The sequence below is a fragment of the Orycteropus afer genome, unplaced genomic scaffold (assembly GCF_000298275.1).
Source record: "Orycteropus afer afer isolate SDZICR_OR568_19922 unplaced genomic scaffold, OryAfe1.0 scaffold00204, whole genome shotgun sequence".
Lineage (NCBI taxonomy): Eukaryota > Metazoa > Chordata > Mammalia > Tubulidentata > Orycteropodidae > Orycteropus > Orycteropus afer.
Window position 1 is genome coordinate 5,837,238 of NW_006921791.1, and position 25,531 is coordinate 5,862,768.

The 25,531-nt window shown below is 38.5% G+C and overlaps 1 protein-coding gene across 1 annotated transcript in view; it reads right to left on the reverse strand.

Moving 5' to 3' along the window:
* Positions 1-25,531, reverse strand: part of EIPR1 (EARP complex and GARP complex interacting protein 1) — a 399,280-nt gene that overhangs the window by 136,131 nt on the left and 237,618 nt on the right. Inside the window, exon 4 of the mRNA XM_007948132.1 lies at positions 2,887-3,043. Within this exon, the coding sequence (XP_007946323.1) occupies positions 2,887-3,043 (157 nt within the window). The remainder of the gene's footprint in view (positions 1-2,886; positions 3,044-25,531) is intronic.

Genomic DNA, 25,531 nt, shown 5'->3' on the forward strand with positions numbered 1-25,531 from the left:
TCTAAGAAATTATACTGAATGATAAAAAGTCAATATCAAACATGATATAATTCCATTTATATACACTCTCAAAATGGCAGTACAGATAAAAGAACAGATAAGTGGTTGGCAGTGGTTAGGAACAGGGAGGTGAACAGAGAATTGGCCGTGGCTATAGGAGCTCTGGTGGTGTAATGCCTAAGACACTTAATTGCTAACCAGAAGGCTGGCAGTTCAAACCCACCAACCACTCCTCGGAAGGAAGACTGGGCAATCTACTTCTGTAGAGATACCACCTCAGAAACCCAAGGAGCGGTCGCTATGAGTTGGAGCAGATTTGACAGCAGTGAGTTGGTTTTTTTTTTTTTATAAAAAGGTAGTGCAAGGAAGGCTTGTGATGAAACTGTTCTGTATCTTGACTATGATGCTGGTTACATGAATCTACACATGTGACAAAATTATATAGAATTAAATATACACTCATAAGTACATGTGAAACTGGTGAAATCTGAACAAAGTAGGAGTCCCTGAGTGGCACAAATGGTTAAGTGCTGGACTACTAACTGAAAGGTTAGTAGTTCAAACTCACCCAGTGATGTCTTAGAAGTAAGGTGTGGCAACATTCTGAAAGGTCACAGCTTTGGAAACCCTATGGAGCAGTTCTACTTAGCATACTTGGGGTTCTTATGAGTTAGAATTGACTCAACTGAAACTAATAATAACCAGTGGATTTTATCAGTGTCCTGTTGTATTATAGTTACATAAGACATTATCAGTGGGAGAAACTGAAGGGCATATAGAACTTTCTGTATTATTTATTACAACTGTATGGGAATTTACAATTATTTCAAAAAGTTAAAAGAAAAGGATATACAATCATTTACTGGATAATAATAATAATAAAGAATTCATGAAACACTTTGAACAATGGCAGAAAATAAAAATGAATAGCATTCCAGGATGAATTTGGGTACATTAAAATATCAACAGCTACTTTATTATGAGCTTTTCTTTCTTATGTGTGTGTATGTGTAATCCAAATTTAACATGTTCACCTAACATTCATTGTCCTACAACACACACATAGATAGGTCGCATGTTTTTCTGGGTGGTATATTTTATAGAATATTTGAACCAAGGTGGGAAGATGGGGAGAGTCTTACAGTTCGTCACTTAGCTCCTGATCCACAGACTAGCCCCAGCTCTGTTCTCTGAGCTCGACTCTAGCTCTGCACTTGCCACATGACATTGATATTTTCTGTATATGCCAATCTTGCCAATTTGATTGCTGACATGGACTATGTCTTATTCATCTCTGCTCCCTTCGTAACTCGAATATCTACTGGAAAAAACACATGCACACACATTCACAGTTGTTTGCTGTGGAAAATGTGATTATTGTTTGAAGTGTGGAAATCCTAATAGTGATGTTTAATTTGATCAGAGATGGTGACTGCAAAATCCAGACTCATTCTTTACTTAGGTAGTTAAGTGATAAAGTCTAGGCAACATCTCCTGTGGGCTTTAAGGTTCCTCCTGTGCCTTTATGACTTTAGATTGGGCACTGATTTCAATATTTAACATACTCTGTAAGAAGAAATAATTATTGACCTAGCAGTAATATAACAATTATAAAATCTATCAGAGACTAATACATAAAATGCATTCCAGAGCCACAAACTGTATATTCATCTGACTGTATTATCTGAATCACCGTACTCTTTTACTACTTCAAAACCCAAATCCTGACCATGGAAACCTGAACCACTCTTTTAAGTTGCAGCTCCAAACGTTACCTCCAAAATGAATCCTTCCTCAATTCCTCTAGCAAAGTTAATTATTCCTTCCCCTGGGGCCCAAGGCACACAGTTCATAATTGTTTCCATATATATCACAATCTGTCCTATATTATGGTTAGATGTTTACACTATGGGTCTCTCCCTAGAGATTATGACTCCTTGAGGCCAGGCCCCCTGACCTATTCACTTTGGTAGCCCTAGAGTCTGACATCATGAGGCAGGTGCTTAATAAATATTTGCTGAATTAAATTGAATTGGTAGAGTTGATTAAGATGGAACAGATCATATTGAGGCTATGGATCCTTTCTCACAGATACATAAACACAAACACACAAGTACTGGAAGTATTATTGTTTCCATATTTCTAAATACCCATAGCAATGTACTCTAACAGTCCCTTTTAGAAAATGTGGCTTCTTAAATTTACCTAGGCTTCAATTATTTTAGCAGACAGATATAAGAGTATGTGAAGATCTAAGGAGGGTCTCTTGGTGCTTACCAGATAACTGCCTGGTAGATAGATACAGTAAAATCTTCTATCACAACATTTATACAGCAACTGGCCAGGGAGCACATAATGAATGATTTTCACATCTCTCAGTCCCTTGATACTCAATATGACAGATGGGGGAAAATAAACATGAGAATGAAGATATGGACTACTTGGGAATATGCCATAGATAGGGATACAGTGTACTCATACCTGGTCCACACAAAAAGAAATTATAAGCCTTGAACCTAAAATCATGAATAAAAAAACTACGTGTAAGATTTCTGAATGAAAGTGTATTTTCAAAATTAAAAAGCAATATAAAAATTAAATGCTGTATAGTGACTGGATTGTTTTATTATTATGTTAGATGAGAAGGAAAAAGAACAGGACACAGTGTCTCCTACTATGTCAGGGATAAAATTTTCATAAATGTTTCTAATCTGGAAAACAACTGGGACTAGGAGGGAAAAAAAATCATTCTGTACCATTTTTTTAAGAAGAAAGAAGTTTTTAAAAGTGTATAATGCAGCTTCTGCAATATAAATTTTGTACAAACTTGAGCACCCGTCTAACCTTCAGGCTTGTTCTGGGAGTATAAAATATGCAGAATCCTACCAGGCCATGTTGCCATGGGCTGTGTTGTCAAGGTGACAGAGTAGCTCCAGGGTCTGCGTGGTGCTTGATGAATCATCAGGGGATTCATGACTGCCTGATTCCAATTCCTTCGGCATCCTCCACACAGCCGCACATGTCAGGACTTTACTGTCTGAAGCTAAGCAATAGAGGAAAATGTCAACAGAGCATGGTACACGGCCCACATTCTGTATACAGCGCATCAACATTTACACAAAATCCATAAGCAGGGCACATCTGCTCTTTAAAATATTTAAAATTGCAGGCAACAGAGAGAACAGAGAGAAAGGCACAAACCCAGAGTCAGCTAGCAGAACAAGGCACAGCTCATAATTAGCATACATTAACCCACTTTTTCCTTGTTTTAAAAACCATCATTCTGTTTCATAAGAAAATTTAATTTCCTCAAAATCGATTTTCTTCCGTTCTTCTTCAAGAGCTCTTCAAAAAAGGGAGCAAAATGAAGGGCTGGAGATATAATCACAGAGTACGTAGCTCCTTTCTTCTGTCCAGGATTGGCATTAAGTGGATTTTTTTTTCCTCATTGTTTTATTAGTTCATCTTAAACAGACATTAAGCACACAGAGAAATACTCTGCATGGAAACACTGTTGTAATTATTATTCTACCTCAGTTTACCTAAGGTGTTAAGTGTTTGGGAACCAGAAGGTAGAATTTTTCAGTACAGCAACAAGCTGAAGAAGTCCATATGGGTTTAATTGGCCATCTCTATATAGGCACACCTGTCAGAGAACAGACCAATACCTGGTGTTGTCACCCTACATGACCTTACCAGCTAAGTCAACAATATATCTTCTCTTGTAACAATAGGGTCCATCCTTTTATGTTCCCAGTGTCTCCTACCTCTCTCTCAGAGTACTCACACTCATTTGTAAGAAGCTCTAGGAGTCTGTGCATTCTTGGAGTATTCTGAAAAGCTACTGTGTGAATAAAGACACTAAAGTCATAGGAGAAAGCCTGGGCTCACTTGTTTTCAGGGACTATGTCAAGGCACTTGACTGCTAACCAGAAGGCCGGTGGTTCAAACCCACCAGCCACTCCTCGGAAGGAAGATGGGGCAATCTACTTCTGTAGTGATACTGCCTCGGAAACCCAAGGAGGGGTCTCTATGAGTCGGGTCCGACTTGACGGCACATAACAACAACAACAACAACATGTCAAGTTATACGGTTGAGCCCCTCTAGAAAAAAAACAAATTAAAACAAATTTTTTTAAAAAATAAGATTCAACATTATGTGACAAAAATTTGATCACAAATTCCTAAATATAAATCCTTTCAAAATTTGTTTTCCATTCAGTGCTAAATTGTATGTTCTAAATACCATCTTCTTTAATAAATGATGGTAAGACAATAAACAAGTTTTAACATTAAATCATTAATTTGTATCAAATGCAGAATACAAAAGTGTTACATTGCAACTAAAAAACAATTTCATTAAAAAAATTCTGAATAAAAATATGGCATTATAAAAATGAGAAGGACCTACATTACATTAAAAAATTTACCATTTCTTATTAGCTACAATGATCCTTCAACCTAAATATCAACTAATCAACCAAGAAATATAGAGTGGACACAGTGGACAAAATCCCTAGCTTCATGGATATTATTATTATTACTACTCATGATCAAATAAATAATAAATGGAAGGATCAAGATTGCAACCAAGGTTTTCTTACGCCACATGAAGTACTCATTTAATATACATTGCTGAGTCTAAAGGAATTTTGAGTTAGAGAAAAAGAGTAAGATAAATAGTAGATGACAGATATATCTATAGATAGATATGTGTGCATATTATCTACATATATAAAACCCCACGGCCATCAAGTCAATTCTAGCTCACAGCAACACTGTGACAGAACAGAAGTGCCCCATAGGGTGTCCAAGGTGATAAATCTTTATAAAAGCAGATTGCCACATCTTTCTCCCTCAGAGCAGCTAGTGGGTTCAAACCAATGACCTTTCAGTTAGCAGCTAAATGCTTTAATCACTGTATCACTCAGGTTCCTCACACATATATAATACTAAAAAAAAAAAAAAAAAAAATTGCCATCAAGTTCACTTCAACTCATAGTGACCTTATAGGACATAGTAGAACTGTCACGTAGGGTTTCCAAGTTTATCTTTATAGAAGCAGACTGCTGCATCTTTCTCCCTTGGGCTGGTTGGTGAGTCTGAACTGCTTAACCACTGTGCCACCACGGTTCCTTACTACATAATTAATATACATGTGAATCTTATACATATGTCCAATGTTAATATTTCCATATTTAACTATGAAAATGTAGTATATTTCTGTTTGCTAAGGAGCTCTGGTAGCATAGTGGCTAAAGCACTTGACTGCTAACCAGAAGGCTGGCGGTTCAAACCCACCAGCCACTCCTTGGAAAGAAGGTTGGGCAATCCTACTTCTGTAGTGATACTGCCTCAGAAACCCAAGGAGGGGTCGCTATGAGTCGGGGCCGACTCGACGGCACATAACAACAACAATAACAACAAGAAATTAATATTTTGCTAAAATTGTGAGTTACACAATCTTTCTATTGTGCCTTTAAGACTGACTATGGCACTCCTGAAAACAGAATAACTAAGGACAGAATTAGCAACTTTGAGTTAGAAAGAAGTGAATGCCTGAAATGTTACCCAACAGAGGCACAGATTATATTAATCATCCTAAATAACAGAAAAAGAAATGTATAATCCAAAAAGTGTTTCTTTGCTATTCATCTGATGTCAGATGGATCTTGGCTGAAAGCAAAGAATACCAGAAAGATGTTTACTTGTGTTAATTGACCATGCAAAGGCATTTGATTGTGTGGACTATAACAAATTATGGATAGCAGTGAGAAGAATAGGAATTCCAGAATTTAGTTGTACTCATGAGGAACCTGTACATAGACCAGGAGACTGTCATTCGAACAGAAGTAGAAACTAAATGGTTTAAAATCAAGAAGGGAGCGCGTAAGGGTTGAATCCTTTCACCATACTAATTCAATCTGTATGCTGAACAAATAATCTGAGAAGCTGTACTATATGAAGAAGAACATGGCATAAGGATTGGAGGAAGAATCATTAACAACCTGTGATACACAGGAGACACAACTTTGCCTGCTGAAAGTGAGGATGACTTGAAGCACTTACTGATGAAGATTGAAGAATACTGTCTGCAGTATGGATTGCACTTCAACATAAAGAAAACAAAAATCCTCACAACTAGACCTATAAGCAGCACCACAATAAATGGAGAAAAGATTGAAGTTGTCAAAGACTTCATATTACTTGGTTAGACAATCAACACCAATGGAAACAGCACTCATCAGATGATGTATAGCACTGGGCAAATCAGCTGTAAAAGACCTCTTTCAAGTGCTGAATAGCAAAGATGTCTCCTTGAGGACTAACGTGTGCCTGGCACAAGACATGGTATTTTCAATCAACCCATATGCATGTGAGAGCTGGACAATAAAAAAGGAAGACTGAAGAAGAGTCGATGCTTTTGAGTTGTGGTGCTGGCAAAGAATGCTGAATGCACCATGGACTGCTAAAAGATCTAACAAATCTGTCCTGGAAGAAGTGCAGCTGGAATGCTCCTTGGAAGTGAGAATGGCCAGACTTCATCTCACCTACTTTGGTCACATTGTAAGTAGGGACCATTCCCTAGAGAAGGATATCATGCTTGGTAAAGTGGAAGGTCAACAAAGAGGGGAAGGCCCTCAACAAGATGGATTGACACAGTGGCTACAACAATGGACTCAGTATAACAGGGACTGTGGAGCTGGCACAGGACCAAGCAGTGTTTCCTTCTGCTGTACATAGGGTCCCTATGAGTCAGAGATGACTGGACAGCACCTAACAACAACAACAATCTGAAAAGAGATGGAACTAATCATGTGAGAACTACATTGTTGTTGCATTTCAAAATGGATGGAATACACAAAATGAAAGAAGGTATGGGAGAGTAATAATAGCTATTATAAGGAATAAATGATGGTAAATCCCACTGCTGTACAAGTTTCTTCTTAAAGAATTTTGTTCAGATATCAGAAAAATAGCATTCTTCCTGTAACTGCCTGCTCCCCATATTCCCTGACTGCTTCCATGCTGTCTTCAATAAGTTGAAATAGTGCTGATGAAATAATAATTTTCACTCCCTCGTAAGTACCTCCATTCAAAGTTTACACTAGATATTAAGCTTAAATGACTAGGTTGGACATTAAGTTCTAACAGACACTGTTCATCTTGCACTATTAACCTACCTAAAGAAAGTCTTTCAATTTGATATAGTAGAGAAAAGAATGGAGGAACTTCAAAGAAATTACAGTTAACCAAACACAATACACACACACTTGGACTTTCAATCCATCCTAAAACCCTTATAATATAACAAAGAAAAAAAATTGGTTCTGTTTTCCTCTTAAAGACATAAACCCGAAAGACAGGAAGAAGAACAAAAGAACTTTGGAAACTGGAAAGAGATTGGGCCAGTAGCAAATGACTTAGCATATCCATGAAAATTGAATCCTAAGCCAGCAGTGGCGAAAACTGAGAACTAACTTCATTTATATTTCCCATGAGTATCAGGAATTGGTGCCCTAGCATGCCTACAGAAGATAGCATATATGAGAAGAAGAAAGTAGTTAAAATTTAAAAAGTTTGGTTGAATATCTGTTCTAAAAGCAGTTATAAAAGTGATCTAAATTATCAATATCAGAAATAAAATGGGGAACATCACCACCATCCACAAAAACATTAAAAATATCATATAAGGATGTTATGAAGTTATTATTAATAATGCCTAAAACTCAGAAATTGATTTTAGAAGATTTGTTGTTGTTGTTGTTGTTATGTGCCATCGAGTCAGACCTGACTCACAGCGAACCCTCCTTGGGTTTCCAAGGCAGTATCACTACAGAAGTAGATCGCCCCATCTTCCTTCCAAGGAGTAGTTGGTAGGTTTGAACCACCAGACTTCTGGTTAACAGTTAAGTGCCTTAGGCACTATACTACCAGAGCTCCCTTATTATATATAAGTTTATTCTATAAATATTGGTCTATTCAGAGCTCTTCTATCTTAGAAGACAAGAGCTCTGAATAGACCAATATTTATAGAATAAACTTACTCTAATTAAAAAGCTTCCTACAAAGAAATCACCAGGCTCAGATGATTACGTATGAGAATTCTTTCAACCATTTAAACAAATCTTAAACACCAATTTCACACAAATTCTTTCAGAAAAAGAGGAAAATAAAAAAGGAAATATTTTTCTGATAACAAAGCCTGAAAAGGATATTATAAGACAGGAAAATTACAAGCCATTCTTTTTCATGAATATAGATATAAAAATCCTAAATAAAGTATCAGCAAATCAAATCCTATGATATATAAAAAGAACACTATATCACAAGTCAAGTAAGTTTATTCCAAGCATATTATATTGCTTAACACTTGAAAATCAGTAAATGTAATTCACCACAATACCAAAATAAAGAAAAATACAATAAAGGATATATAATATCACAAAAGATATAGAAAAATAATTTGACAAAATTCAATGCCCATTTCTGATAATAATATTAGCAGATTAGAAAAAGAAGGATTTGCTTATTCTGATAAAGAGATCTTTCCAAAAGGAAAAGGAAGGAAGGAAAGATCTAACAAAAACATCATATTTCGGATAAAATATTAAATATTTATTTCCCCTAAGAATGAGAATGGGACAAGAATGTTCTGTATTACCACATCTAACTAGAATCATACTGGAGGTCCTGGCTACCAAAGCATAAAACCAAAAAAAAAAAAAAAAAGGAAAAAAAATGAACTTAATTATGGCAAGGAAAACAAGAAAAAATAGCATTACTTGCTGATGACTGAGTGTGTAGAAAACCAAAAGGAATTTACACTAAATTATCAAAAATAAAAAGGGAATTTAGCAAGATTTCTGAACACAAGAGCAATATGTAAAAATCAATTAGCAGCACAAACTTAGAAAATGAAATTTGAAAAGTAATATTTATAATAACATTTAAAAATGAAATACCTAGGAATAACTCTAACTAAAGATGGCAAGATCTATATATGATAAAATGAAAAACACTGCGAGAAAAATTAAAGACCTAAATAAATGGAGGATTATACCATGTATGTGGACTGGATGACTCAAAATTATGAAGAGTCTGTGGACCCTAATCAAAGTTCAAAAAACCAACCGAACCTACTGCTATTAAGTTGCTTCTAAGTCATAGCAACCGTATACCAAAACCAAACCCACTGTCATTGAGTCAATTCCAACTCATAGCAATACTGCAGGGCAGAGTTGAACTTCCTACAGGGTTTCCAAGGCTGTAAATCTTTACAGAAGCAGACTGCCACATCTTTCTCTTGCAAAGAAACTGGTGAGTGCAAACTGCTGACTTTTAGGTTAGCAGCTAGTTACTTTATTACCGCCTTACTGGAGCTCCTATCAAAGTTTCAGAAAACATTGTTTTTAAATAATAATCAACAAACTGCTCCGAAAGTCCCAAACCTTATATAGAATTCAAGCATCCCAGACAGACAAGAGTTATAAAGAAGATGATAAAACTAGTTGGTTTACACTACCAGATATCCATTTACTTTTTGGTACAAAGATAGGTAAATAGTCCAGAGAGAGTTAGTCCAAAAACAGACCCTTAAAAAATAGTCAGCTGCCTTACAACAAAAATGCCATTGTACTATAGTGGACATAGGGTGGTCTTTAGAGTAAATGATGCTGGATCAATTGGCTATCCATATGTGTGTGTATGTGTATGTATATATATATATATATATATACTTTTTTAAAAAAAGAATCTTGAATCCTACTCCTACCTCACAACATACTGAAAAATCTATTTCAGATAGACCAAAGATCTATGTATTAAATTATTTTCAGAATAATACAATTATTTTCTAGAATACATAGTAGAATATCCTCATGACCTCCGAATAGGGAAAGAATTCTTAAAACAGGACAGAAAAACACACTAATCTTTAATGATTGATAAATTAGACTACTTTAAAGAATTTCTATTCACCAAAATACACACTGGAATGAACTTCATCAAAATTAAAAACTTCTGTTCATGGAATGACACTGTTGAAAAAGTGAAGCAAAATTTGGAGAAAATACTCATATAAAAATATATATTTGACAGTAGGCTTGTGTCTAGAATATAGGAACAATTCTTATAAATTAATAAGTCAAAAAAATAATTTTAAACAATGGGCAGAAGACTGAATCAGACATTTCACAAAAGAAAACATATAAATCATAACCAATCACATAAAAAGATACTAAAGAATATTATTAATATGAAAAATGCAAAATAAAACCACAATAAGATGTATTATACACCAACTAGAATGGCTAAAATTTTTTAAAGACCAATAATACTAACAATACTGGCAAAGATGTAAAGCAAATGAACTCTTACACATTGTTGGAAAGACTATAAAACAGTTCAGACATTCTGGAAAATATTCTGGCAGTTAAATGTTCATTAACTGAGAGACTTGTCAGAGAGGCTATCATAAGGTTGGCTTGTTTATAACAAGCTTCGTAAAAGCCACCTACTTTCAACAGTTAAATTAGGCCCAAAGTAATAAAGGTCTAATGAGGGTATTTAACTGAAGTTAAACCAAAATACCAAACCCACTGCCACTGAGTCAAATCTGACTCACAGTGACCTTAGCAATTACTGTCATGACTAGCAAAGCCACAGTCCCAGATAAGGAAGCTCAGCTGGCAGAGAGAGTTGTAAGATGGTATCCTACTAATGGGCTGTTGGTATGTCCTTCTAGAAAAAAACTCAACAATGATACAAAAGAACTCAACAACACAATCAACCAGCTTAACCTCACAGACATATATAGAGCACTCCACCCAATGGAAGTGTAACATATATTCTTCTCCAGGGACATGGATCATTCTTCAGAATATACCATATGTTAGGTCACAAAACAAGCTTCAATACATTGAAAAACACTGAAATACTACAAAGCATCTTCTTGGATCACAATGCTATAAATTAAAGCAATAATAGGAACACCAAGGGAAAAAAATCAAATATGCACAAACTGAATAATACTCTGCTCAAAAACTACTGGGTAACAGAAGAAACAAAGTGTGGAATAAAAAAAAAATTCCTAGAAACAAATGAGAATGAAAATACAGCTTACAAAAAATCTTTGGGATAGACACAGTGAAAGTAGTACTCAGAGAACAATTTACAGCAATAAATGCACATAACAAAAAAGAAGAATCAAAATTAACATTTTAATTCAACAACTCCAACAATTAGAAAAAGGGCAACAAAAGAAATGCACAGTATCCACAAGTAAGGAAATTATAGAGATCAGAGAAGAAATAAATGAAGCAAAAAACAAAACAAAACAAAACAAATACAGAAAATCAAGACAAGAAGATGGTTCTTCAAAAAGATTAACAAAATTGACAAGCCACTGGCAAATTTAACAAAGCAAAAGAAAGAGAAAATGGAAATAATATGAATAATAAATGAAAAAGGTGACAGTACAACAGAACCAACTGAAATAAAAAAGATAGTAACAATATTATGAAGAACTGTACTCCAACAGAATTGAGAACCTAGAAGAGAGGGGCAAATTTCTAAAAAACACAAGATCTACCTAAACTAACCTAGTCTGAGAGAGAATACTTGAACAGACCCATAAGAGAAGAAGAAATTAAACAGGTCATACAAAAAATTTGCCACACACACACACACACACAAAGTCCTGGCATAGACAACTTCACTGGAGAATTCTATCAAACGTTCAGGGAAGAGCTGACATCTATCCTACTCAAACTATTCCAGAACATAGAAAATGATGGAATACACAAATTCATTTTCTGTAGCAAGCATAACATTGATACAAAAACCAAGTAAAGACACCACTAAAAAGGAAAACTATAGACCAATATCCCTCATGAATATAGACAAAAAAATCTTCAACAAAATCCTAGCCAACAGAATCCAGCAACACATCAAAAAAATATTACACTATGACTAAGTTGGATTCATACAATGTATGAAAGGATATATTTGGCTATGACATATCTGACAATGGACTTATCTATAAAACGTATAGAAAACGTCAACATCTCAACACCAAAAAGACAAACAATTCAATTTAAAAATGGGCAAAGGATATGAACAGGCCCATCAATAAAGGAGATATACAGGCAGCCAACAAACACATGAGGAAATGTTCATGATCACTAGCTATTAGAGAGATGCAAATCAAAACAACAATGAGGTATCATCTTACCCAGCAGTAATAGCGAAGTTCAACAAGACAGAAAATATCAAATGCTGGAGTGGGTAAGGAGATATTGGAACTCTCGTACACCGCTCATGGGACTGTAAAATAGTACAGCCACTACGGAAAATAGTATGGTGTTTCCTTGAAAAATTGAAAACAGAAATACCATTTGATTCAGTAATTCCATTACTAAGAATTTATCCTAAGTAGGTGAAAACCAGGACATGAATAGACATATGCACACCCATGTTCATCACAACACAATTCACCTCAGCAAACAGATGGAAACAACTTAAATGCCCATCAACAGATGAACAGATAGATTCACTCAATGGAATACTATGCAATATTAAAGAATAATGGAACACTATGCAATATTAGGGAGCTCTGGTAGCATAGTGGCTAAGGCACTTGACTGCTAACCAGAGGCCTGGTGGTTCAAACCCACCAGCCACTCCTCAGAAGGAAGATGGGGCAATCTACTTCTGTAGTGATACTGCTTCGGAAACCCAAGGAGGGGTCGCTATGAGTCGGGTCCGACTTGATGGCACATAACAACAACAACGACATGCAATATTAAATAATATTAAGGCTACACAGATTATCTCACAACATGGATAAATTTGAAGGACATTGTGCTGAGTGAAATAAGTCAATCACAGAAGAACAAATATTGTATGAGCCCATTATTGTAGAAAGTCAATGAAAGGTTTACACACAGAAGGAATTTCACTTTCCTGGTTACTGGGGATGGGAGGGAAAATTTTAGACTAGTTAGAGGTCACATATTGATCTGGGTGAGAGCAGGGGCAGAATGGAAAGAGTCTATGACCAGCATGTTGACAACAGGGAAAGGGAGGACACGGAAATGTGCACAAGAGATACAGACAACACAGGCAAATACTATTACATGCACAATACTGCATTACCATTGGCACCAAACACTAGGCTATAGGTAAATGCATAGACAGGTAAGAAGATCAGGTGGGGATAGGAAAACAGGAATATACACAAGACCAAGGACAGATTTGGTGGAAGACAGTCTTACATATGCACTTGTGCTATAAAATTAGCCACATATATTAAAAACTAACAAAGGACAGGCTTGGAGCAGCTTCTCAGAGATAACCAAACACCATTAAGGAGAGAATCATTGGGCCTAAGGGCTCAGTCTTTAGGGTATATCACATTCAATTGGCACAACATAGTACCTAAAAATCTTGTCCTTCATCCTACTTTGGTGAGTAGCTCCTGGGGTCTTAAAAGCTTTTGAGCTTCTATCTAAGATGCAACTACTGGTCTCTTCTCATTTGGAACAAAGGAGTGAAGAAAATCAGTTATTTGGAAACAATTAGTCCAAAGATATGATGGACCATGAGGACCTCAGCCTTCATGACCCTGAGACCAGAACTAGATGGAGCCCGACTACCAATGCCATCCACTCAGAAAGGGATAAAAATGGGAGATCTTGGATAGTACGGTAGTTAAGTTTGTCACCTTGGCTGGGCCTGGTTGAGTGGCTGGGCAGCTGGTGGTAGTTATTCCCCATGATGAGACTGGCAATCAACTCCATGGTCGGATCTACCACAAGCAGCTGAGTAGCTGCTTTAGGGATGTGGTCTGCTTCCTGTTTATAAGAAACAGCTTTGGGAATGGTCTCTAGCTTATGGCACGCTTGAACCCTGCATGTTGCCATGTTTTTGTTTAGTAGCCTGCCATGCTCTGCCAACCTTGGGACTTTCAATGGACTTGAATGAATGGCCTGTCGTGTGGTTTGGTAACACAGGGACTGTGCCTTTTCACTTGTTGATCTTGAGTCTGTCAGCCTCAGGAGCCAGCAGCTGTCTGAGTGAAGAAAAGCCTCCAGTGGGCTCCGGTGGGCCAGAAGCAGAAGGCAGAGCTGAACCTCAAGGTTGAGGGGCTTTCACCCAGCCCACAGAGCCTGGCACTTTGAACTTGGACTTAAAGCCTCCAAACTGTGAAAGAATAAACTCCTGTTTGTTAAGGCCATCCCATTTGTGGTATGTTCTTGTCAAAGTGGCACTAGGTAACCAGAACAGATAGAGTGGGAGGAAAAATGTGGAACAAAATTCAAAAACAGAAAAACAACCAGAATTATTGATCACATAGATACTGGTGGAACCCCTGAGACTATGGCCCTGGGTTATTCTTCTGGTATAGAAATGGACTCACTTCTGTGGACTGGCTCTCAGACCAACAGTAGAAAGACCTACAAGTAGAACACCTATCCTAGGGAGATGCACCCCCTAGATCAATCAGCCCTGAAACATCAAAGGGGCAGCTTTCACATGGAGGGAAACCTGGACAGACAGGAATGCATAGATAAGAAGGGCACAGACAGGAATGCATAGATAAGAAGGGCACAGGGATGAAATAGTCACAGTAGTCACAGGATGGAAAGGGGAGGAGAGGTTCTTATGGTTGGAGATTGTAATTGGGGCCATGAAATCAAATGTGCATGAACTGTTGAGAGCAAAACAATGTGCTTTGTAAATCTGCACCCAAATCACAATAAAAAAAAAAAAAAAAAAAACAACCTCATGATCCTTTCCTCACTTATGGAACTGAGTCAGTTTCAGTTATGGAGCCCACTGAAAGAAGAGAACTGGATCCCTAAGAATCAAGAACCTGCAACATTAGGGCAAGTACATACTGTAATGACTCCTCCACTCCTCCCAAAGACACATACTGGCATTTACTTGGATGACCATATACTGGGCAAAGGGTAATACCGAGGCACTTCAAAGTCTATTGAAAGCAAGGCCTGAGCTGACGTTAATACTCAGAGACACAAAGTGTCATCATGTTCCCATATTAGAGTGGGTACATAAGGGGGCCAGATAATAAATGAAGTCCTGACCAAAGTCTGGCTTACACTGGATCTACTGGGTCTACAAACCCATTCATTTCCATGGTCCAATAAATGTATAACGGAATTGACATATTAGAAAGTTGGTATAACTTCCATATTGGGTCCTTGTCCTGTGGGGTTAGAGGAAAGGCCAAGTAGAAGCCTCTGAAACTGCCCCTCACCAACCCTATCCTATCAGAAGGATGGTCGACATGTGTGCCTCCCTTAAGGATCAAGGACATTAAGAATTTGTTTAATTTACCATCTTGAACTCTGTAGAAAGTGAATGGATCCTATAGAATAACTATAACCTACCATAAGCTCAACAAAGTAATAGCCCTGATTGCAGCTACAATGTCAGATGTAGAATCTCTCTTAGAGAAGATTAACACCAACTCAGGTTCCCTGATACCTCAGGTACCCGCTATGTAGACAGTGATCTTGTCAATTCTTTCTTTCTATCATAATCAAAAAGGGGACCAGAAATAGTTTGCAGAGGGAAAAAATATGCAATTAGAGTTTTACCATAGAGCTATGTTAACTCTCCTACTCTTTATCAAAACATAGTCCAAAGTTGTCAGGACACCTCACAAAACAATACATTGACTCATTATATTGATGGCATCATGTTCATCATCAAGATGAGCATGCTGAAGACCTCAGTAGAACATATGTCCTCCAGAGAGGAGATATACCCTACAAAGATTCAGGGACCTGACATTTGAGTAGGGTTTTTGGAGATCCAGTGTTTAATAGAATGCTAAGACATCCCCTCCAAAAAAAAAAGAATAAAAAGGAAAATTGTTTTATCTCGCATCCACAAAGAAGGAAGCATAATGCCTAGTCTCACTCACTCACTGCCACTGAATTATCTCCAACTCATAGTGACACCCATTGGATTTCCTAGGCTATAAATCTTTATGGAAGTAGATGACTGATCTTCCTTCTGCAGAGTGGCTGGTGGGTTTGAACTGCTGACCTTCTGGTTAGCAGTCAAGTGTCTTATCCACTATGCCACCAGAGCTCCATGATGCCTAGTAGGCCTATTAATACTGGAGGCAACACATTCCACACACAGGAATACTATCCTAGTCCATATTCTAAGTGATAGAAACGGTTCTAAACTTTCAGTGTGGTCTATGGCAAAAAAGGCTCTGCAGCAGGTTCAGGTTGGGGAAAATGAAGTCCTGTCATTTGGGGCATATGATTTGATAGACTCTATTGATGTTGAAAGGAGCTCTGGTAGCATAGTGGCTAAGGCACTTGACTGCTAACCAGAAGGCTGGCGGTTCAAACCCACCAGCCACTCCTCGGAAGGAAGGTTGGGCAATCCTACTTCCGTAGTGATACTGCCTCGGAAACCCAAGGAGGGGTCGCTATGAGTCAGGGCTGACTCGACGGCACATAACAACAACAACAACATTGATGTTGAAAGGAGCTCTGGTGGCATAGTGCCTTATCAAGTGGGCCCAGCAGCAATCTATGGTAAAACAGAAATAGTATGTGCAGGATCAAGACCAGGCAAGACCAGAGGACACATGTAAACTGTGTAAGTAGGTGTCCAGATCACTCACATATATGGCTATTTGGGGATCCTATGCAATTAGCCCTGGTGGTGCAGCAATTAAGTGCTTGGCTGCTAATGAAAGTTTGGCATTTCGATTCAACCAGCGACTTCATATGAGAAAGCTGTGGCAGTCTGCTTCCACAAGGATTTGCAGTCTTGGAAACCCAGTGGGTCAGTTCTACTCTATCCTATAAGGTAGCTAGGAGCTGACATTGACTTGATGGTAATGGCTATGCAATAAGATGAATAAAGAGAAAAAGCCTGAGTTTGGTTTAGAGATGGGTGGCCTCAGTGTGTGGGTATAAGTAAAAAAATGGGCAGTAACTACAAAATATCTACATTCCTGGGTAGCCTCAATCTTAAGAAAATAGTGAAAGAAATTTTTTTCCAATGCACAGAACTTTGAGTGTTGCACCTGGACATGCTTTTTAAGTGGCATGGACTCAAGGACAGTGGCAAATGGCCTAGCCAACTGGTCAGTAACCTGGAAGGAAAAAGATTGAAAATGAGAGAATGATATCTGGGACAGAGACATGTGGATGGACATATGGCAGTGGGCACAAAATGTGAAGATCTTTTTAATCACATGTCAATGCCTACCAAAAAGTATCTACTACAGAAGAGGCACTGAATAATCAAGTAGACAAAAATGACTTGGCCAGCTGGTGTTAGCCAGTTTTCTCCCGTGGCTACAATGACAAGGAATGAGGCCAGGCACAGGCCCCAAAGCATGAATTCTTGCTTATCAAGGTTGACCTACTATTGCCACATCTGAATGACCAAGCTGTTAACAAAGAGGCAAGCAGTGCCACCAAGTGACTACACTACACTTCCATCTTAGAAAGGCCAATGATTCATTCTCACAGGAACAGTAGCTCTTCAAAGTGTAAATGTGCCTTTCCTACCTGCAGATCCACAGTCAGTAGCTTGATCTGGGAATTAACAAAGTACCAGAGACTGAGGCAGAAAATTCCACAATACATCACATATGATAAGGAAATCCACTTCACTAGGCAGCAAGAATAGACCCATGACTATGAGATCCACTGTTTGTATCACCTATCATATAATCCAGAAACTGCAGTCTGATAAAGGGTTAGAATGTCCAAGGAATGATACATCTGGGTCCCATTTTCCAGAATGGAACACATGCATTGAATTGGTTATCTCTATGAGATACTGTTGCCTAGCTGAGAGATCTGGGAACCAAAGAATGAAAGCAAATTTCATTTCCTAGGGCTGCCATAAAAGTGAGTGCTTAAAATACAAGTGTATTTGCTCACAGTTTTAGAGGCGAGAAGTCTGAATTTAGGGTGTCGGTTGGGTCATGCTCTGAAGATTCCAGGGGAAGATCCCTACTTGTTTCTTCCAGCTTCTGGTAGTTCAAGAGTTCCTTGGCTTGTGGCAGTATTAATGCCTACCTCTGCCTCTGTTGTCACATGGCATTTTTCCCTGTATCTCATCTCTTCATATATAGAAACTAGTCATATTGGATTAAGGCTCACTCTGCTCAAGTACTTCATGTTAACTAACTAGATCTCCAAAGACCCTATTTTCAAATGAGGTTACACTCACAGGTAACATATCTTTTTGGAGAACAAATTCAACTCTATCATCTACACTGACCCACTGGGGGCTTTGTGTTTCCCATGTCTGCAACTTTGAGCTCTGCAGGGTTAGAGTTAGAAGTCCTACTTCCCAAAGGGGTCCACTCTTGCTAGGGGACACAGCAAGGATCCATTCAAACAACAAACTATAGCTGCTGCCTTTGGGCTCCTTTTGTGCAGGGACCCCAGGCAAGAGGAGCCATCATTCGGCAGGAGAAATGACCCTGATCAGGAGAGAAAGGCAAGGCTGCTACTGAATGACCAGAAGAAATGTGTGTAGAACTCAAGTGATGCACTTAGGCTTTTCTTCGTATTGCTTTCAATAAAGACTAGACAAATGCAGTGACTCAGACCTCAACCGGGCATGGTTAGCAGCAGCTCAGAACCCTCAGAAATGAGGGTTTGGGGCACCCCAGCAGGAAGCCACTGAGAGCAGCAGAAGTGATAGATGATGCAGGTGGAATTTAGAATGGAGAGTAGAGGAGACAATAAATACTGGTTGTGACCCTAAGCTGAGACCCTGCAACAATGGAGGCTGTAGTTTGGCCCACTAATCCACTCTCTTGAATCTCTGCTCAAGGAGAGAGGCCCACTGAAGCCCTGATAGAGCGGCTCTCTGATTACATACAGAGAAGTACATCTGTATGGCTTGAGGGGTGGTAGCCATGGAAGTGTGTCATTTGGACCTTCCTTCGGGAAAGAACCTATCAATGACAAGCAGTGCCACTAGCTGACAACCTCCAGCTGTTAGCACCTTCAGGATCTGCTAAAGCTATGCTCTTACTGGAAGGCTCCAACTAATAACAGAACACAGCAGAGATACTAAAGCCTGGTCAGGTCTGTCCACTCTGGGACTCCACTAGTGAGCAGTGTTTGCCACAGACCTCTTCATCAGATTGGCTGAGACGTGGTCACACATTCATTGTGGTCTGGGGCTTTCCCTCTCTACCCTGCCTCCTCTTGCCTCCTTCTCACCTTTCCCTTCACCGATATCAGATCTTCATCATAGTCTAAAGGCTTTCCCTGCCTAATCGTGTTTCCTCTCCTTCTGTCTTTCACAAGCATTACCTTCTACTAAGCCTATTGCATTTCCAACTCTGAGTCAGTATCTGCTTCCTTTGAATGTAACTGATACATCAACTAAATAGAAGCAAGCCACTCCCCAAAGAGGTGAGGGGGCAGAAATCACCATTTACCATTTATGGAATTAGATTGCCCAACCTTCCTTCCGAGGAGCGGCTGGTGGGTTTGAACCACCAGGCTTCTGGTTAGCAGTCAAGTACCTTAGGCACTATGCTACCAGAGCTCCCATTTTAGTCATAGTTTCTCATTTATTAAAAAACATAATAATAACCTCTTTTATTTTCAATAAATAACCTCAGCCTCAAAGCAAGGGAACTGTGGAAACATGCATTACTAATCTCAATTACTTACTCCTTCCTGTATCCATACCTCATACCTTTTGCCAAGTGACAGAGTAGTTCCTCCCACCAAAAGCAGAATGTATTTCCTTGCCACTTGGCTCTCTGGCTTAGGCTATGTTACTTACTTTGCCAAATGAATGGTATGTTAGCACACAGGAGTCAGTGGTGGATCAGTGGTAGCATTCTCACTATCCATGTAAAGACCCAGTTTGATTCCCAGACAATGTACCACAAGAGCAGCCACCACCCATCTTTCAGTGGAGGCTTGCATTTTGCTGTGATGCTGTGAAGGTTTCAGTGGAGCTTCCAAACAAAGACAGACTAGGAAGGCAGGCCTTAGAATATATAGACGACAAATCAGCCAAGATCACAACAGTTCAAAATTATCATTAATTGGGTCACCAAGAGTTGTGGGCCTACTTGACAGCAACTAACAACATGTTAGCAGATATGAAACAAACAGAGACTTCAAATGAACTTGAACAGCTGGGCTTGATCTCTTATACTTCTGCTATTGCTAAAAGAATACTACTCCAGGATAGCCACTGTTCCAAGGAGGACGAAAGGCATGTTGAGGAGACCTGGATCCAACTTGCAGTTTGAAACCTAGTTCAGATGTACCCCATGTAGATTAGCCAATCTCCAGCCAATCTGCATACAACTAAGAGAAATAAATGCTTCTGGCATGTCATTGAGCTTTTGTGGTTGTTCATTACACAGCAATAAGCTGACTTATAAAATCATCTAGCCACTAAACTATAATTATCTGTATTGGAGATTGCCTTCATTTGGTTATGAAAACACAAAGTTGAGTTAGATATAGGCACTGCCTTCTAGGATGTAAAACATAATTAAATTGTTAAATAATACTAGGTAAAGATTGATAAGCAGAGACTTAACAGAGATCCAGATAAAGTGCTAAGAGACACCTTACATTAGGAAAGGATTATCAGGAAAGAGTATCTGGAAGAAATGATATTTAACCTAAATCTCAAAGATGATTTGGACACATGAGAAAGGATGCAAAGGTGTTCTAGATGCATAATTAGTGGCCTAGAGGCAAGAGAGGGCAGAGAATAGCCGGTAGTTCAACTTGGGAGATGCCATAAGTGAACTGAAGCTATAAGAAATAGACAAGAACAGGAAGAGTCTTAAATATTAGACTGCTGTTGTTGTTATGTGCCGTTGAGTCGGACCCGACTCATAGCGACCCCTCCTTGGGTTTCCGAGGCAGTATCATTACGGAAGTAGATTGCCCCATCTCCTTCCGAGGAGTGGCTGGTGGGTTTGAACCGCCAGCCTTCTGGTTAGCAGTCAAGTGCCTTAGTTACTACGCTACCAGAGCTCCCAAATATTGGACTAGGAAATAGAAATCATTTGCTATAGATAGTAATAGGGTAGGGGACAACAATTTTGAGTTAGGAAATACGTGTCTGGCATACCATAAGAAGTCAGTAAGTATGCATACAGAGACACAAAAGGTTAAAAGTTGTGTTCTGGAATGGGTGATCTGGCAACAGCATGTAAAATGAACTGAACCAGACATGAGATTGGCAGCCAGAAAACAAGTTAGAAAGTTATCAACATAGTGCATTTAACACAGAAGAGAAATAAAGATATCCATAAAACCAGAAGACTAGACAGTTGAAATAGACTATGCTTTATTTTTCATATTCTAGGATCTCTGAATGCAGGGTCGTTGCTGGGTCTTCATGACACCACACCTAACTCCCAACATTTGTCCACAGGGATCATGACCAAGGAGCCCCATGCAGTCTGCTGCATTTCCATGGCCCGCCATTAGAAAAATATAGGAAGCAATGATTTGGTAACCATAAAACTTTCCAGTCTTCAACTTTCCATATGTCAGATGAACTGAAAAAGTAATTGAATGAAGAATTTCCAGTGTATAGAAAACAAGGAAACTATCAAACATTATTGGGGGTATGTCAAAAGGGCTGAGGAGCCAAAAAGAGGCTCCCATTGGCAAGACAGATTAGAACAAATAAAAACTACAGTAGATGGAAATATAAACTAGATTAATAATGTATGAGTTCATAATATAAAAGAAAACTTCACTAGGTACTTTGTAAAATGCCACTGAACAAATATATTTTTCTAAAAGTTGATGAATAAGAAACAAAATAGCAAAAGAATTTCTAGCATATGGAAAATTTTCAGAAAGGTGATAAAACTTTTTTCCAGAACTTAATTTGAAATTTCAATAGGTACAAGTTGAGTCCAAAGCTCCTTACTAAAAAATATAAATGTTAGAAATCATTCTGAAGAAAACTAGAAAGTCACAGAGAGCTATCTACATATAATAAGCATCTGCCAACATCACTGATCCCTGAAATACATACAGCTTCAAATTTTGTTGAGAATGCACTTTAGGTTCAAGGAATACGGTAGGCATTACCAGAACCTCTCTAAATCCACAGAAGCAGATGAAATTGAAGGTAAACAATACTAAGTAAGAAACACTGGAAAAAGTATGCCCATAGAGGCACACAAATTGGTTCTGAAACTCTTAGGATTTCCATATCTGTGTGAATCTCAACAGACTACTCAAATCACATATAGCAGCTATCAAAGAAACTAAGATGCTTTTAAGAAGGAAAACCTATCTTTAGAAGAAAAAATGCTATAATAGTGAGCAAGGTGTTCATCTTTTACCTCAGTTCTTAACAACATCCTAAAGTTAGGTCTTGTAACGTAATTGCCTGTTCTGAAAAAATACTATAATGAATGGGAGCACCCAGAAGGCAGGGATCATGGCTTCTATATAAAACCAAGGCTATGCCATAAAACACAGTACTATTTCACATGGTAACCCCATTCATGATGACATAACAGTCACAGAACCAAAAGACATCTGAGCTAGATGGGAATTGAGAGCTCACTTTGAATGAACCCAGCTCCTTCATTTTAACAAATGAGGAAACTGAGGCTCAGTCAGGTTATCTTACTTTTCCAAGGTCACACAGCTTATATTTGATAAAGCCAGGAGTGAAATGTGGTCTTTTGATACATATATAATAAATAGTCTGTTACTTTGAAATGGAATATATAAAGTTGTGTTGTTAAGGCCAATTGACACCTCTATCTATTTCTTACATGTAACACAAGAGCCAAAAGGCACTTAATGAGATAAAAAGATAATCAGGGCAAAATGAATGGAAGAGGCATACTTCAGGCTGCCAACTGTAGCCATGAAATATACTGCTGTAAGGGATTACTGAGTCAAAAGGCTTAGAGGAATTCAAAGGAGATTAGAACCTTTTATGCTCCTGAAAAGCATCCACAGTTAGCTCCCGCTAAAGGGCTAACAATGCTCTGGCTCTGGGACATAATCTGATCCCCAGCTGTAGTAAGAGGAATGCTTCTGTATGGCACTGAAACATAATGAGCATATTAAGAATCTTAGGGCTATTTTTAGCAATTTCAGGCATTTCTGAGTCTGACACAGGCTAAGCAGAATAAATGAAGTAGAATACAGCTCCACTAATGCAATCAACTAATACAGGTATAACTTGATATGCACAATAGTATGGCCTAAAAATTTGTGCCTAGAAACACTTTTAAACAAGGAGACCTGGTAACACAGCGGTTAAGTGTTTAGTTGATAATGCAAAGGTCAGCAGTTCAAACCCACAAGCTGCTCCACAAGAGAAAGATGTGGCAGTTCACTTCCATAGAGATTACAGCTTGGAAACCCTATGGGGCAGCTCTACTTTGTCCTATAGGGTCGCTATGAGTAGGAATAGACTCAATGGCTCTATGGCAATGAGTTTGGTTTGGTGGGAAATTTTAAATGCTTTAAGGATAGTATTCAGATATAAATTATACAGCCTGGGTATACAGGAGGTAGCAATCGACAGTAAAAATGTGACAAAAGAAAGAAAGAATTTGATGAAGAGAAAGTTGGATGAGGTTTCTCACTATTCAGATTTTTACTTATTGTCTGTCATTCTCCAGGCATTAGGGGAGCACCAGCATCCCTGAAAAGCTCTGTGGCAGTTGAATGCTGAAGGCTAGGGATGATAGCGGGAGATGCCCTCATTCAAACAAGCTCGTTGATTTCAGCTTACTACTCAGGAAGGATGGGATTAAGAAACAGGAGAGGCTGAGTGGCCCAAATTGCCAGAAACAAGCTAGGCACAGGACTGAAGTGCCAATCAGAATATTTTAACCCAAAGGAATCTTCAGCAGTGGCAAAAAGAGGAAAAAAAAAAAAAAAAAGATATGAGGCAGGCTATTCAAATATTTCTTGATTGATATTACCAGGAAAATTCAAAGGGCAGGGGTGGGATTGGGAGGAATCTGACTTGAGTCACCACAATGGAGAGTTATAGCCTCTCACTCAGTTCTCAAGACCTAAAACAGTTCCTAGACATGGCATCCCCTTGAGGAAGAACTCTGTAACACTGCCATAAAAATATACAATAAGTTTTCCTCAAAGCCTTCACTATAAGAACCTATGGCTATTTTACAGGATGACTTCCATGGGGAAAGGGCAATATCCATACCTAAGTATACTGCAGAGCTCTAGTAGCATAGTGCCTAATCCATTTGACTGCAAATCAGAAGGCTGGTAGTTCAAACCCACCAGCCACTTCTCAGAAGGAAGACTGGGCACTCTACTTCCATAGAGATACTGCTTTTAAAATCCAAGGAGGGGTCGCTATGAGTCGGAATTGACTCATAGTGAGTTTGGTTTTGGAAGCTCTGGTGGTATAGTTCTTAAAGTATTTGACCGCTAACCAGAAGGCTGGTGGTTCAAACCCACCAGCCACTCCTTGGAAGGAAGGTTGGGCAATCTACTTCTGTAGTGATACTGCCTTAGAAACCCCAAGGAGGGGTTGCTATGAGTCGGATCCAACTCCTAGGCAGTGAGTTTGGTTTAGGTTTTGGTTTTGGTTTAAGTATACTGCTACATAGATTCTGAATTGATGCTAATCACAGGAGACTCAACACATTACCATGAACTAACAGTCAAAGTGGAGACTTATACAGCTGTGGCCCAAGTCCATTCTATCTCACAGTGGGCTCAGTGGGGTTGGCATATCCAATCTATAATTACTTCCCCAATTCCTCAGCGTATAATTGGAATAGACATACTTGGTATTGGCATAATTCCCACATAGCACTCAATGCACAGATTACAGAACCAGTTATGATAGGAAAGACCTGATGGAAACCCCTGGAAGTTCTCTTCCCTATCAAAATAGTAAATAAAATTTTAAAAAATAAATTTAAAAAAGCAATACTGCAACACTGATGGAAATGGAAAAGATTAGAACTACTATCAGTTTTAAAAGATGCTGGAGTGTTGATTCTTCCCATATCCCTATTAAACACACCTGTTAGGCCTATAAAGCAGGCAGAAGTTTCCTGGAAAATGACAGCAGATTAACATACACTTTCTTAATCAGGTAAGTGACTTCAACTGCAGCTGATCTTTCAGATATGCTATTGTTATAGTGGCAAAACAAGACACCTCTGGCTCTGATATACAGAAATTTATCTAACTTTTCCCCCCCCAAAAAAAATGTCAATATGAAAGGACCATCAGAGGAAGTTCCAGTCTTGCCTCAACTACCACCACCATCACTAGTTGTCATCAAGTAGATTCCTCATGGTGACCTCACATATGGCAGAGTAGAACTGTGCTTAATAGGGTTTTCAATGGCTGATTTTTCAGAAGTAGACTGCCAGGCCTTTCTTCTGGGACACTTTTTTTCTTTTTAAATTTTATTTTGATTTGGGTGAAGATTTACAGAGTAAATTCACTTTTCATACAGCAGTTCACATATACTCTGTCTCATGTCA